A 16,402-nucleotide genomic window follows, 5' to 3' on the forward strand; every position below is an offset into this window, starting at 1 on the left:
GATGGTGGTCATGGTGGTGGTGGGGGTGGTGATGGTGGTGATGGTGGTGGGGTGGTGGTGTGGTGTGTGATGGTGGTGGTGATGGTTGTGATGGTGGTGGTGATGGTGGTGTGATGGTGTGATGGTGGTGATGGTTGTGATGGTGGTGATGGTGGTGATGGTGTGATGGTTCTGATGGTGATGGTGGTGGTTGGTGATGGTGGTGGTGATGGTTGGTGATGTTGGTGATGGTTGGTGATGGTTGTGATGATACAGGGAGCTGTTCTCGCTGCATCACCACCCTCAACAGCAACAGCAACGACAACAAGAAGCCGCAGCGATCTGCCATGAAGCGAGGCGGCGGCGGCAGCAGAGACAGCGGAGGCGGCAGGAGGGCGGAGGAGCGGCTCGCACGGCCATCAGCGGGAGCCCCCCCAGAGCGGCGGCGGAGAGCGCCCCGGAGCGCGAGCTGGGGGGGGGGGGCGGCGAGGGGGAGAGGGGCGGAGGGCGCCGGGAGAGCGAGAGCGGTGGACGCGACGCGGCGTCACTCGTGGGACTCGTGGGACTCGCGAGAGCGGCAGACGCACACGCCGAGGGAGAACGCCAGACACCTCCAAGCAGAGGGCTGCGCGCACACAGGGGGGATTGCAGTGGGAGGTTCGGGGGGCGCGGGGGGGGAGGGGGGGGACGGGAGGGGGGGGAGGAGGGCTCGGGGTGGTGGAGCCGGGTCACGGAGAGGCTGCGGCGGGTCACGAGGGGCGTGGGCGACGTGGGGCTGGCGAGTCCCTTCGGGAGCGGAGAGCGCGGGAGAGCGGGGACGGCCAGAGGGGGGGCTCGGCCCCCCGGGGGCCCCCCCTCAGCATGAGTCTCGTTTGGCGACTGCCTCGCGACGACGGGGGGTTGGTGGCCGTGAGAGCCGCAAGTTCCCCGTTCCCACGGCGGGTTCCCGAACTGTAGAGAGGAGGGGACGTCGTCAGCGGCCCGTTGATTACACTGGTCATGAACGCACTATCCTAAACATACAGCACCGTATTGTAACACTAAAGCAGTCACTGACTCGCAACAACTTGCAATCTTAAGTGACAGAGTTAATTTCGGGTAAAACAATGAAAATGGGGTATGCCGATAGCATCAAAATGAGATGTCTAAAACAGCTGCAAAAGTCCAGGCCACAATTTTTTTTTTGTGTTGACCAGTGTCATCAATGCGTTATCCGCCCGAGTGTTGCCCTATCGCCAATGTGTACATCTATATTTTGTTGACCAGTGTTATTGGTTTTTATTGTTTATTGCTGTCGGTGATTTCGTTTTCACGTTTGAGATTAAACGTCCCTTCAATAGCATGCCAGTGACACGGGGTGTCTCCTACGTGTGTGTGCGTTGTGTTTTGTTAAACGCAATAGACAGGAACACATTACGTCAAGTTACATTTCGATTTAAAGCTTTTGTGACTGCAGGGATTCAATTCTTGGTTCTTTCGGTAAACTCACGTAGAAGGGAAACAATTATTTATATCCATGGGAACCTCATTTGCCAGTAAAATATGATAATTGGTTTTTAACCCTTCTATCTGGCAACAAAACTGACACCTTTTTTTACGAGGAGTCATGTTTGCATTAACCACAATACCTGCAGTCGTAATACAAACAAAAACACAACTCTGATAATGTATGCACTGTCCTTGAAGTTGATTGGTCCACACCCGAGACAGCTTTCCTTAGAGCCTAGTCTCCAGAGGTGTGGACTCGAGTCATGTGACTTGGACTCGAGTCAGACTCGAGTCATGAATTTGATGACTTCAGACTCGACTCGGCAAAATGTACAAAGACTTGCAACTCGACTTGGACTTGCATAACAATGACTTTGTCCCACCTCTGCTAGTCTCACATGGTCCTTGAAGTTGATTGGTCCACACCAGACAGCTTTCCTTAGAGCCTAGTCTCACATGGGTTGGACCAGATGACGCCAAAAGGCGCAATACGACGCCGATCGTGGAGGAGGGGGCAGTGTCTCTGGGGACGCAGGCAACGAGGGCGCGCGCCAAAGACACAAAGACAAAGATCACCCGTGTAGCCTGCACAGGCTGTTGGGGCAAGTGCTGTTAGCGAGCACCTATAAGGCCGGAACGGTGGAGGAGGGACTGGGAGGCCAGCCACCACGCCCGGCCGCCTTTATCTCCCCAGTGGCGATGTTTACACACCGCACCAGGTACTCATTTGAGGCTGAGTCGACCCGGGGAGGCGCAGTGCCGGTTCAGGTAATCGTCGCTGGTTTTGGCCCGTGAGCGGGGAATATAACTCGGGGATCCGGGTTCGTAGTGCAGCGCGCTAACCGCCTGCACCACCACTCCTCGCCACACTGACACACACTGACAGCCTGACACACACACTGACACACACTTTTTAGGACAAAAATATTTAATTACCAATTGCTTAATGGTGCAATGCAATCATCTGACCCATAGGTGGCAGCCATCTCAAGCCAGAGGACGAGAGGACTCTAGCCGCCACGCATATAAAGGATTTATAGTGAAAAACTTTGTTTTTACGGGTTCTACTTGTTTTTTATTTGAAGCGTAAATTATAGGAGGCGGCTATTTTATCTCGCTCCGTGTCTCGCTCCGTCGTTATTGCCGATATCAACCGTGTGGCCGGCACGGACGAGGAACGCGCCGCAGTGCGGTCCGCGTTGCGCGAGAGATGCCGACGAGAATTGGCAGCAGAAGAACTCCGATTTGCCACGGCGTCGTCCGGGTTTTATTTATTCGTTGCTCCTTCGTTCGTTCATCATCAAAATCACCTTTTGTGCGTGCAGAACGAGCGCCGCTTGAACCGAGAAGGGGCATTCAAGGGCACGTGGGAGTTGGCGTCTCTGTCACGTGGTACGCGTCACACGGTGTCTGCAACGTGACGAGTTTCTTCCGCTGCTGGAGCTTCCCTTGGCTCGCCCGTCCAAGCTTCAATCTGACGTCGGGACGTTTCCAACAACAACACACAAACACTCGGCGAGTCGGCGAGGGAGACGATGAAGGCGAGTTTACAAAGCGCCGCTCCCGCTCATCCATCAGTCACCTGTGTGAGTGTTAGGTGTGTGTGAGTGTTAGGTGTGTGAGTGTTAGGTGTGTGTGAGTGTTAGGTGTGTGTGAGTGTTAGGTGTGTGTGAGTGTTAGGTGTGTGTGAGTGTTAGTGTGAGTGTTAGGGGTGTGTGTGAGTGTTAGGTGTGTGTGAGTGTGTGTGTTAGTGTGTGTGTGTGTTAGGTGGTGTGTGAGTGTTAGGTGTGTGTGAGTGTTAGGTGTGTGTGTGTGTGAGTGTTAGGTGTGTGAGTGTTAGGTGTGAGTGAGTGTTAGGTGTGTGTGAGTGTTAGGTGTGGTGTGTTAGGTGTGTGTGAGTGTTAGGTGTGTGTGAGTGTTAGGTGTGTGTGAGTGTTAGGTGTGTGTGTGGTGTGGTGTGTGTGAGTGTTAGGTGTGTGAGTGTTAGGTGTGTGTGAGTGTTAGGTGTGTGTGGTGTGTGGTGTGGTGTGTGTAGGTGTGTGAGTGTTAGGTGTGTGTGAGTGTTAGGTGTGTGTGAGTGTTAGGTGTGTGTGTGTTAGGTGTGTGAGTGTTAGGTGTGTGTGTGTGTTAGGTGGGTGTGAGTGTTAGGTGTGTGTGAGTGTTAGGTGTGTGTGAGTGTTAGGTGTGTGTGAGTGTTAGGTGTGTGTGAGTGTTAGGTGTGTGAGTGTTAGGGGTGTGTGAGTGTTAGGTGTGTGTGAGTGTTAGGTGTGGTGTGTGTTAGGTGTGTGTGTGTGTTAGGTGTGTGTGAGTGTTAGGTGTGTGTGTGTGAGTGTTAGGTGTGTGTGAGTGTTAGGTGTGTGTGAGTGTTAGGTGTGTGTGTGTGAGTGTTAGGTGTGTGAGTGTTAGGTGTGAGTGAGTGTTTAGGTGTGTGGAGTGTTAGGTGTGTGTGTGTGTTAGGTGTGTGTGAGTGTTAGGTGTGTGTCGAGTGTAGGTGTGTGTGTGTAGGTGTGGTGTGTGGTGGTTAGGTGTGTGTGATTGTTAGGTGTGTGTGAGTGTTCGGTGTGTGTGAGTGTTAGGTGTGTGTGTTAGGTGTGTGTGAGTGTTAGGTTGTGTGTGAGTGTTAGGTGTGTGTGAGTGTTAGGTTGTGTGTGTGTGTTAGGTGTGTGTGAGTGTAGGTGTGTGTGTTTGTTAGGTGGGTTGGAGGTTAGGTGTGTGTGAGTGTTAGGTGTGTGTGCGTGTTAGGTGTGTGTGAGTGTTAGGTGTGTGTGAGTGTTAGGTGTGTGTGAGTGTTAGTGTGAGTGAGTTTAGGTGTGAGTGTTAGGGGTGTGTGGGGTGTGTAGGTTGTAGGTGTCGTGTGAGGTTTAGGTGTGATTGTTAGGTGTTGAGGTTATGTGTGAGGTGTTAGGTTGTGTGAGTGTAGGTGTGTGTGAGTGTTAGGTGTGTGCTGTGAGTGTTAGGTGTGTGTGAGTGTTAGGTGTGTGTGAGTGTTAGGTGTGAGTGTTAGGTGTGTGTTAGGTGTGTGTGAGTGTAGGTGTGTGTGAGTGTTAGGTGTGTGAGTGTTAGGTGTGTGTGAGTGTTAGGTGTGTGTGTGTGTGTGAGTGTTAGGTGTGTGAGTGTGTAGGTGTGTGTGAGTGTTAGGTGTGTGTGTGTGTGAGTGTTAGGTGTGTGTGAGTGTTAGGTGTGTAGGAGTCTGTGTGTGTGTGAGTCTTAGGTGTGTGTGTTAGGTGTGTAGTAGTCTGTGTGTGAGTGTTAGGTGTGTGTGAGTGTTAGGTGTGTGTGAGTGTTAGGTGTGTGTGAGTGAGTGTTAGGTGTGTGTAGGAGTCTGTGTGTGTGTTAGGTGTGTGTGAGTGTTAGGTGTGTGTTTAGGTGTGTGAGTGTTAGGTGTGTGTAGCTGTGTGAGTGTGTAGGTGTGTGTGTGTAGGTGTGTGTAGGAGTCTGTGTGTGTGTGAGTGTTAGGTACTTTGTTGTTTGCGATCCAGAACAGAACATCCCGGTTGACACACCTGGAGGCATCATTACCACACGGCGATTCGCTCAGCTACCCCTGACGCAAACTATCTGCGCTCAATCCACCACAGCGTCAAAGTGATACTCGCCTGTGCTCCGTCAATATCGAACCCGTGTACGAGGCAAATAAAATATTTCTATCGCGCCACATTGGATTAAAAAACACCGTCAGAAAAGATCGTGTTAACGGTTCAAAGAGAGTTTTTTTTATTGTCAAAACTTGTTTAAACAAATCAATACTGTAGCTATTCCAGGGAATTGCACATTCGAATTGAACGTTCCCATGCGCTGTATGCACCTGGTACCAGTTTACATGAAAGGCAGCGATTGCTACAAAATATAAAGCACATTGCAAAACGTACAGGTGGTTTTGGGCTCCGTATGCAAACTCAAACATTGGATATATTTTTTCCGAGTGGTTTATCCAGAAAAACAATTCTGAAATTGTACTTTAAAGGTTTTTGGCTTTTAATCAAAGCTCAATAATATCAACAGCCCTTTTTCAATCCACTCCAAGATGAAGGCAGTGAGTGACCAGACGGGTACTTCACCAGTGGTCAGCGCCCAAACAATCAGCAGTTCGGATGTCACCCTCAAACTCGGGTTTCTGAATCCACAGCACAATCACGTTCCTTCACAGTGGCCAGCTAGGAACTTGGTTGGGCAGAAAAGCTCGCGGTCACGTGACGCACTTCAACCAATCCGCGAGCGTGCTACACGGTGGCAGGGGCTATGCACGACAGACAAATAATCCCTGGTGGGCAGTGGGGAACTTGTTCCTACCTGTAACAAAACATTAACCCGTAAAAACAAAGTTTTTCACTATAAATCCTTTATATGCGTGGCGGCTAGAGTTCTCTCGTCCTCTGGCTTGAGATGGCTGCCACCTATGGGTCAGATGATTGCCTGCCACCATTAAGCAATTTGGTAATTAAATATTTATAAAAAAATTCCCTAAACAGTGTAAAATTTTGGAACAAAATGTTTTCACGAAATAAATTGTCTCGCACAACGAGTCTGTGTGCAAAATGTCAGCTCGATTGGATGACGGGAAGTGGGTTAAAAAACGACCAAAACATTTGCACGGTCCTAAGCAAGCAAGCAAGTGAACTTAATATAAAGGATTAAAAAAAACCCACTGCATATATACGCTTAAGACAGTTCCATGAACACGAAGTGTAGACAGGTGTTGTTCTCTCTACATCTGCTACCAGCAGCAAAGTCTATAAAACTTTGCAGAATGGAACATGTCACAAATCAACTTTATTTAGGCATTTTTGGGGTTGTTATCAAGTAGGTTAGAGCAGACAGCCCCGTACAACAATCTTCCTGGAGTATGAGAACATCTGATTTTGCAAAACCTTCCCACTTCGTGTTCATCCTTCCCAAAGATGCAAATTTGAAACGATCTTTGAACAGTCGAGCAAATGCAACACAACAAAAAAGCACATTGCTCTGAACATGGCTATCTCCTCTGCATGGAAACAAAACGTGTTGTATATTTCAACTCCAGATGACTTAAACGGCACGTTTTATCTTTAGCGTGACTTTACCGAAAAAAACAAAGAATATTCCTGCAGTCACGAAAGCTCCAAAATTAAGAAGGAACAAAACTGACAAGTCAGTCACTTCTTTCTTGGAAGAGACAAGTTCCTGCCTTGGGTAGTAAAGCCAAGATGCTGCTTTATATTTTATTGACTGCATTCTGTAAAAAAAAACTATGCAAGCAAGCTCAAAGGAAATTCGATTTAAAGCTTTCGTGACTGCAGGGATTCATCTTCTTGGTTCTTTCGGTAAAGTCACGTAGAATGGAAATAAAATAATAATAAATAAAAACAGACTGTCTTCTCGACAGACCTGTTCTTCACCTGAGGACGGCTGCTTGCGTTCTGGCCGAAACGTCGTTCTTTCGGTAAAGTCACGTAGAAGGAAAATAATAAAATAATAACAATAAAACATCATAAAATAATTCTCACGACGTTTCGGCCACAACGCAAGCAGCCGTCCTCAGGTGGAGAACAGGTCTGTCGACCGTGACTTTACTGAAAGAACCAAGAAGATGAATCCCTGCAGTCACGAAAGCTTTCAATCAAAAGACACCAGCTTATTTACCCCAAGGGCTTTTCATACAAAGTGCATCCCACGGCCCACACAACCTCCCACCATCATCCATCTATCGCTACCCCCCCTCCTCTCCTCACTCCAGCCCCTCTTCTTCTTCGATGTCAGAGCATGAAGACAATTTTGGCATCTTGCTCCTGGGCACCTCCAGGCTGCTACTGCCTCCCCAGCTGCCAGCACGAGGAAGTGCAACGGCTTGGCGAGCGTGCGCTCGCAAATTGTATTTGGCAATGCTGCTTTTGCGATACCGATTGCCGACAGAGGACAGATTCCTGCCAAGGGCCGCAGCGCTGGGAACACTTTGGCAAGGATGCCGTCCTTGGTGTCGATACCGTCATCGTCGTCGTCCTCGGAGCTGAGGTGGACTGTCTCTTCACTGGACGAGCGCTGCAGTGTCGTCTCGCTGGAGATCGTGGTGGACACGCCATGCTCTTCGATTCCACTCAATAGCAGTCGCTTTTTGGCTTCTGGACTCCCAGTTCATCCAAGTCCTAAAATCCAGCGAAACACAGAAAATATGCACACACACCAAATTTTGTTCAGCGATCCAACATTGATAATTGGTTTTTTACCCTTCTATCTGGCAACAAAACTGACACCTTTTTACAAGCAGTCATGTTTGTATAAACCGCAATACCTGCAGTCATAAATACAAACAAAAGACATAACTCTGATAATGTATGCACTGTCCTTGAAGTTGATTGGTCCACACCCGAGACAGGTATTGCGGTCGATACAAACATGACTCCTTGTAAAAAGGTGTCAGTTTTGTTGCCAGATAGAAGGGTAAAAAAACAATTATGATATTTTTACTGGCAAATGAGGTTCCCATAGTGTACGATACAACATTCTTCAAATTTCTGACGACGTGTATTCCTCAGAGCAATTAATGTACAAAATCAGTCGGTATTACCGGTAGGAACCACCTGGTTCCACCAGCCCACAGGGGATTATTGTGTCTGTCCATCGTGCATCCAAAAATGGGAGGGGTGGGGCTGGGTGGAGGGGAGGGTGGGGAGGGGCTGGGTGGAGGGGAGGGTGGGGCTGGGTGGGGAGGGTGGGGAGGGGCTGGGTGGGGAGGGGCTGGTCACCCCGTGGTGCCCTTATAAAACTCAACGTTTCACCTACTCACGACGGCTTGTGCCCGCCCTCACAGTCGGCCATATTTGCGGAATACACCACGCCGCCGTTGACCCTGCAGGCCATTGACCGAGCAACCCAACGTTCCTACCCGCTCCCTCCGCAGGAGGAATGTGTTTGTTTTGTACCCACTACTGGATCAGGACTCCTCAGCCTCCTCACTCGAGCTATGTGACCACGATCCATCTATCAACTACACACGAACTAATCTTCTCACAACTCGAATCTCTGTGGTGGTCATCTTGGTGATGTGTGCTCTACTTTGAATGCCATTCCAACACTGGTCTTGTTTCCCAGCCACAATGCTGTCCAGTGATGTTCCCTTGCCCAAGCCCATCTACTTTTTTGCAGTTGTCAATGTTTTTTATTTGCATGTTTCGGTATCCACGTGTAATGGGTTCCGGAGACACTTGTAGAGGTAACTTCTTTATTACAATACAACACTCCAACAGTCCTGATACTCTGTTACAGCCTAGGTACACAGCCTAGGTACACAGCCTAGGTACACAGCCTAGGTAGACAGTCTAGGTACACAGCCTAGCGACACAGCCTAGGTACACAGCCTAGATACACAGCCTAGGTAGACAGCCTAGGTACACAGCCTAGGTACACAGCCTAGGTACACTGCCTAGGTACACTACTCTGGCTATGCTCTGGGGTCCTCCGGCTACAATCCCCCTAGGGGAGGCTACCTGACCCGACCCAGCCAAGGTCCGACCCAGCCAAGGTGCGGGTCTGGACTCTGGCTTCCTCGGAACTCGCCCTCACAAGGACGTAGAGCCGGGAGTCCCAGAGTCCCACCACTGGCCCTCACAGCGTCCCGGCCCTTACAAGGACAAGCGGGACGAGGGGGTACAGGGTCCTAAGCTGGCTGGCTGGCGGGTCTTGACCTGCGACTGGCCCTGATCGGCCAGGGAGCTGCCCTTTTATGCCTCGTGCCCAACGAGGGGTGGGGTTGTGTGCGCCCCCAGGTATCCCACAGAGCACACACAGCCCCCCCCCTGGTGGCACCAAGGGGCTTAGCTGTCTGGGGTGCCTGGGATCCTAGCGCCTGCCGCCAAGGGCTTCTCTGCCTAGGGTCCCAGAGCCCCCTCTTGTGGCACTACAATCCTCACTACTCACCACTCACCCTCACCACTCACCCTCACCACTCAGCACTCACGCTCACCCCTCTCCCTCACCACTCACCCCTCTCCCTCACCACTCACGCTCACCACTCACCCTCACCACTCACCCTCACCACTCACCCTCACCTACACACGCATTAACTCTTTACAAGTTTAATTCCAACCTTCCATCTTCTCCAAGCTTCTTTGTGCATTTTTTTATGTTGCAGAAAAACTTAGAAATAAATCCCAATCCTGTATTCGTTAAAAAACACGCGTAGTTTGCGTGAAAGCGTCCGTAGGAACTTGCCTGCAGAGTGACGTTCATCAGCTGTTGGACACTCGACAATCCACGTGAAGTGAAATTCTCCAAAAACTCCAAGCAGTCTATTTGTTTCAGGAAGCTTGAGACACAAAAAACAACACACACACAAGGCTCCAAAATGTTAATACCAAATACAAGAAGCACGAAAAGTACTTTGTACGGCTGAATTACATTAACTTGCACATTTTTACTCCGTAAACATTGCGATTAGAAATAACATGTGAAGCAACACTTACATTGCTTGTACTGTATATCCCTATGGAAAATAATGACTTTTTTTTATTGGAAATCCAAGTGCAAAAATCAGCCCAAACTGCATTACGAACTTTGCTTTTCGATTTAAAGCTTTCGTGACTGCAGGGATTCATCTTCTTGGTTCTATCGGTAAAGTCTCGTAGAAGGGAAGTAATAAAATAAAACATAATAAAATAATAAAAATAAAACATAATAAAATAATTCTCACGACGTTACGGCTGCTTGCGTTGTGGCTGAAACGTCGTGAGAATTATTTTATCATGTATATTATATTATTATGTTTTATTTTTATTATTTTATTACTTCCCTTATACGTGACTTTACCGAAAGAACCAAGAAGATGAACTTTGCTTTGTTTTAATTCACGTATTCAAGTATTGTAGTCGAGTATACACCGATCAAACTAAACACTTGAAGAACCCAGACTCGTATATAATAAAGGAGTGTTATAAACACTGCAAGTCAACTAAAAATATCTAATGCAGTGTAGAGTGCTCATCAGAATATCCGAGGCCGATACCGACCCACCTACCCAGTGACTAGGGAAGATGTTGCAGTGTAGAATACGTCAAGGATAAGCCATTTAAATAAAGCAGTGATACATCATGAAAAAGAATGGAGCGTGCAGACGCAACAGTAGAAAAGGTTTAGTAGTACAGTGCATATTATCATTATCAGAGTTGCTTCTTTTTGTTGGCATTTTTGACTACTTGCGTTGTGGTCATTGCAAACATGATGCCTTGTATAAAGGTGTCAGTTTTGTACCAGTTGAAAGGGTAAAAACCTATCACTATATTTTGCCACTGGTAAAGGAGATGTCTCAAGGTGTATGATGCCTTGTGTAAAGGTGTCAGTTTTGTACCAGTTTAAAAGGGTAAAAACCTACTACTATATTTTGCCACCGCTAAAAGAGATGTCTCATAGAGTAGAAAAGGTTATTTCAGCAAAGAATCCCTTTCATTTATTTGTAATTTTTTTCAAAGCGTGAATGATGACGATCTTCTTGCTTCTTTCGGTAAAGTCACGTAGAAGGAAAGCAACATTATTATATTATTTTAATATATTATTATATTATTTTATTATGTTTTATTTTTATTATTCTATTACTTCCCTTCTACGTGGTGACTTTACCGAAAGAACCAAGAAGATGAATCCCTGCAGTCACGAAAGCTTTAAATCGAAAAATGACGACGATGTTTAAAGGTGGCGACGATGATGCACCTAAAGGGCACTTACTTGTAAAGAGCGTTGCCAGGCTTACCGCTGTCCGGCAGGGTTCCAAGCCGGGCCCGTGGGTTGTCTCCGTCCGGTGGCCGTGGGGGACCATTGGATCCACTCGCTTCACCCGTCACAACATCCTGTGCAACGCCTGCAACCAGTGGATGAGCATTCGCAATAAAACCATTTACACCTCAACACATATACGAGTAATATTGAATTCATCCTCTTGGTTCTTTCGGTAAAGTCGTCACGTAGAAGGGAAGTAATAAAATAATAAAACATCATAAAATAATTCTAACGACGTTTCGGCCACAACGCAAGCAGCCGTCTTCAGGTGGAGAACAGAGCTGTCGGAAAGACAGCGTCTGACAGACCTGTTCTTCACCTGAGGACGGCTGCTTGCGTTGTGGCCGAAACGTCGTGAGAATTATTTAATGTTTTATTTTTATTATTTTATTACTTCCCTTCTACGTGACGACTACCGAAAGAATCAAGAAGACTGCGTATCACTTTGTGGCAAATTGTGTCACGTCTTTCAATTCTACCGCGTGCCGCCACGTTCCGTGCAGAGAAATGTGCTGTGCCGAGCAGGGAGAGCTTGCGTCACCTGATGAGGAACCTTCGCCGGCACTGGAGGGTCCCTGGCTGCCGGCCAAGACTTCCTGTGAACACTCGCTGCCGTGTCGGCTGAGGTTGGACGGCCTGCCACGCAATTCCGTCACGTATCTGGGAGGGAGAAAAAACCCAAAAAATTAACCCTCTTGATGTGCAAATTATTTTGTCAAGGCGCCCTTCCCCCCCTTCCAACCCAGCGTATATACATGCTCCAAGCGCGTGTGCTGTTTCATTCAGACGCTATCTCCTCGACAGACCTGGTTTTCACCTGAGGACGGCTGCTTGCGTTGTGGCTGAAACGTCGTGAGAAATATTTTATTATTTTTATTTTTATCATTTTATTACTTCCCTTCTGTTGCTACCATTTAATTACAGCAGCAATCGGGAACTTGTCTCGTACGAGCAGCGATGTGTCTATTTCGTGTTCACGTACTGTTGTTGCTGCAGGTTGCGCAACACATTGGCATCCGTGGGCAGCGTTCGGATCAGCTCCAGGTTTTCCTTGATTTTCTTTAATATTTCAAAATGTTCTCTCCCGTGCACCTACATACATACAGACCGCAGAGCAAATTCTTTAAAACATCAAATGCTTATTGTGACATGTGATTGCGAGGAATTTAAACGAAAGCAGGTAACTTACCAGGAGGCGAAATATGTCTTCTTGGTCGGATGGCCAATTGCTGCCGCAGTTGCTTGCAGTCATCAGCATGTCGTACACCACTTTCACGCAGCCTGAGGATTTGGTTAAGTGGCAAAAAGCGGATAGGTAAGGCGAGTACACGCAGGGACCATTTCTTTCAGAATAATACATTGAAATTATGTCATCATGGGACCTTCTTTGCCAGTAGCAAAATATACCAATAGGGGTTTTCCCCTTTTTTTTTCTGGCAACAAAACTGACACCTTTTGTAAGGAATCATGCTTACATTAACCACAATACCTGCAGTCAAATGCAAACAAAAAACACAACTCTGATAATTTATGCATTGTCTTTGAAACGGATTGGTCCACACCAGAGACAGCTTTCTTTAGAGCTTAGTCTCATATGGTGTTCGACCAGATGACGCCAAAAGGCGTCATCATGGGACCTCCTTTGCCAGTACCAAAATATACTAAAATATAGGGGTTTTCACCTTTTTTCTGGCAACAAAACTGACACCTTTTGCAAGGAATCATGCTTACATTAACCACAATACTTGGTGTCATCTGGTCGAAAACCATATGAGACGGGACTCTAAAGAAAGCTGTCTCTGGTTTGGACCAATCAGTTTCAAAGACAATGCATACATTATCAGAGTTGTGTTTATTGTTTGCATTTGACTGCAGGTATTGTGGTTAATGTAAGCATGATTCCTTGCAAAAGGTGTCAGTTTTGTTGCCATAAAAAAGGGGAAAACCCCTATTAGTGAAATTATATAATTTACAAACACCTCAAATATGTCTTAATAGCTAGACAGCACGTGTGTGTGAACAAGGGGCAGTCAAAGTGATCACCTTGGGAGCTTGGATCAGAAGCCGCCTCTCCACTCGGTCGCTGACTGCTGCCAGAAGACACCTTAGGCACTTGTGGGGTGTGCTCAACTGGCTGAGCCTGTGGAGACTGACAAGTCTGGGTTGCTGCCTCTGCCAAGGCAGGAGGATACTGCTGCACAGACTGAGCTGCATTCTGCGTGGTGAGTGAAGGAGCCTTCCGATTGTTTGGAGACTGCTGCTGCTGTTGCAGCTCCTCATCGTCATGATGCATGCACTGCTCGTCCATTTTGATATCTTCGAGATTTGAAGCTTTCGCGACTGCAAGGAATCATACTCTTAGTTTTTTCGGTAAAGTCACGTAGGTAAAAAATGAAATTAAAATAAAATAAAAATCACGACGTTTCAGAAGCAACACAAGCTTCCGTCTTCAGGTGAAACAGATATTTTGCTGTGACAGTTTCACCTGAAGATGGAAGCTTGTGTTGCTTCCGAAACGTCGTAATTTAATTTATTTTTATAAATTTTTATTTAATTTTTCACCTACATTTTTACATCTCTCCCCGGCGAAGCACACACTCGGGTCTCGCAGCAGAATCGGCCCAGTACCTGGCCACTAAAACAAATGGCCAGAAAACAAATGCATTAAAACAAATTTTTTTATGGGCAGCCATTGTAAGGCATGTTTTTACTTAACCAGCCAAAAAAGAATTTCAAGAAATTACAGGAAAAGATAAAATAGTTTAAAAACATTAGAATCGCAATAATTGTACACTTAGACATTTTCAATGTTCAGCCCTATAAAACTGGCAGCAGACATTGTATGTAGCTAGGGTTCTCAAGTTTCGTACATAACAGGATGAATTCCACACCCTCGAAATGGCATTGCTGTTGCATTAGCATCTGTGCCACCCATTCACTAGACTGACCAGTGTCATTGTAACTAAGTAAAAATTAACCCGTAAAAACAACGTTTTTCACTATAAATCCTTTATATGCGTGGCATCGGTTTTATTTTATTATTCATTTCTGTTTTTCTTGAGTAAGAGTTTCATTTTTATCACATTGGTATTTTAAATTAAATATGAAATTTTTTTTTCCTAAAAAGTGGAAAACTTTGGAAACATTTTTTCACGAAAATGCATTGTCACGCACAACGAGTCTGTGTGCAAAATGTCAGCTCGATTGGATCACGGGAAGTGGGTTAAAAAACGACCGAAAGATTTGCACGGTCGTAAGCGCGCAAGCAAGTGAACTTAATATAAAGGATTTAAAAAGCAATCACAGGTAACGTTACTCAGAGTTAAATGAGCAAAAGGCAAACATCTATGAATCATCGTGGCCAGTCGAGCTTGCCACTCACTCTTAGCTAAATAAATGACAATCTCCAACGATATTAAGAGGTTCATCTTCTTGGTTCTTTCGGTAAAGTCACGTAGAAGGGAAGTAATAAAATAATAGAAATAAAACATAAAAATATATTATTTTATTATGTTTTATTTTATTATTTCCCTTCTACGTGACTTTACCGAAAGAACCAAGAAGATGAATCCCTGCAGTCACCAAAGCTTTAAATCGAGATATTAAGAGGTCTTTAAAACCCGAGTCAACTCACGTGATACACGCAATTTGTAATTGAATGAGCACGTTGCTTAATTAATTTGCCTCAGGTCAACACCTCAGGCTAATTAACAGCTGACCTAATTAACGACGTCTTAATTGGCCCGCTACTAATTAACAGCTGACCTAATCAACGACTCAATTTGGCGGGATTATTTCAACGAGAGATAATTAAATATCGTAGTGAACGCGTTGAACTTTAACAAGCACGGGTTGATCATCATCGTTATTATTATTATTCTATTACTGCGCATGCACTTTCATTTGTCGAGATTTTTTGTTTATTAATCTTGGAGCTTACTCATAACTCACCCTCACCACTCTCTCACCACTAACCACTCTCTCACCACTCACCCTCACCACTCACCCTCACCCTCACCACTCACCATTCACCACTCACCCTCACCACTAACCCTCACCACTCACCCCTCTCTCACCACTCACCCCTCACCACTAACCACTCACCCTCACCACTCACCCTCACCACTAACCACTCACCCTCACCACTAACCACTCACCCTTACCACTCACCCTCACCACTCACCACCCACCCTCACAACAACCGCTCACCACTCACCCTCACCACTCACCCTCAACACCCACCCTCACAACAAATGCTCACCCCTCACCCTCACCACTCACCCTCACCACCCACCCTCACAACAACCGCTCACCCCTCACCCTCACCACCCACCCTCACCACTCACCACTCACCCTCACCACCCACCCTCACCACTCACCACCCACCCTCACAACAACCGCTCACCACTCACCCTCACCACTCACCCTCAACACCCACCCTCACAACAACCGCTCACCCCTCACCCTCACCACCCACCCTCACCACTCACCACTCACCCTCACCACCCACCCTCACCACTCACCCTCACAACAACCGCTCACCACTCACCCTCACCACTCACCCTCAACACCCACCCTCACAACAACCGCTCACCACCCACCCTCACCACTCACCCTCACCCCTCACCACTCACCCTCACCACCCACCCTCACCACTCACCACTCCAATCGTCGCAGATGCAATTATTCCTTTAAAAGAGTGGTGCTGGTGGTGGAGGGAGGTAGGGGAGGACCACCCACTCACCTTCAGATACTTTCCCCGCAACTTCACGGCAGCGGGGCTCGCAATGCTCACAACAGGTCGCTGCTGTCGGCAGGCAACGCAGCAGCAGCTGCAACAGCAACAGCAGCAGCAACAGCAACAGCAGCAGCAGCAGCAACAGCAGCAGCAGCAACAGCAGCAGCAACAGCAGCAGCAGCAGCAACAGCAGCAGCAGCAACAGCAGCAGCAGCAGCAGCAGCAACAACAGCTGTAGCTACAGCAGCAGCTGCTACAGCGTCTCGGCCTCGACTTGTGTAGCCCCTCCCCCTCCCCCTCTCGAGTCACATGACGTCATCCGTCCCTAGGCGGACGCGCTCATTGGCTACAGGATGCGCGTACGTGACGTCATCACCCAGTGGGGCGTTCGCCGATTGGCTTACGTGGCAATGGAGGGGTGGGGGGGTTTGTTGTGTCGTGACGTCACCCCCACGG

General features: G+C 47.5%; 1 protein-coding gene across 1 annotated transcript; it reads right to left on the reverse strand.

The window, feature by feature from the left end:
• Window positions 1-523: 523 nt before the first annotated feature.
• Window positions 524-16,012, reverse strand: LOC133361934 (uncharacterized). Its single transcript, XM_061580908.1, has 10 exons — window positions 15,953-16,012; window positions 13,775-13,843; window positions 13,252-13,548; window positions 12,398-12,489; window positions 12,191-12,300; window positions 11,750-11,868; window positions 11,158-11,290; window positions 9,652-9,745; window positions 712-765; window positions 524-604 (listed from the first exon to the last, which is right to left on the reverse strand). The coding sequence occupies exons 3-10, from the start codon at window positions 13,514-13,516 to the stop codon at window positions 524-526; spliced, it is 948 nt and encodes a 315-aa protein (XP_061436892.1). The 5' UTR covers window positions 13,517-13,548; window positions 13,775-13,843; window positions 15,953-16,012.
• Window positions 16,013-16,402: the final 390 nt, after the last annotated feature.

This window comes from Lethenteron reissneri, unplaced genomic scaffold, assembly GCF_015708825.2.
Source record: "Lethenteron reissneri isolate LAM-NWPU_2019-01 unplaced genomic scaffold, ASM1570882v1 scaffold_1296, whole genome shotgun sequence".
Classification (NCBI taxonomy): domain Eukaryota; kingdom Metazoa; phylum Chordata; class Hyperoartia; order Petromyzontiformes; family Petromyzontidae; genus Lethenteron; species Lethenteron reissneri.

Coding starts and splice junctions, on each gene's coding strand:
- LOC133361934 (XM_061580908.1), bottom strand. CDS start 13,516: ATGGACGAGCAGTGCATGCATCATGACGATGAGGAGCTGCAACAGCAG. Junction 12,490..13,251: donor TTCTGATCCAAGCTCCCAAG/GTGATCACTTTG, acceptor CCAAATCCTCAG/GCTGCGTGAAAGTGGTGTAC. Junction 11,291..11,749: donor CGGCGAAGGTTCCTCATCAG/GTGACGCAAGCT, acceptor CACTGGTTGCAG/GCGTTGCACAGGATGTTGTG.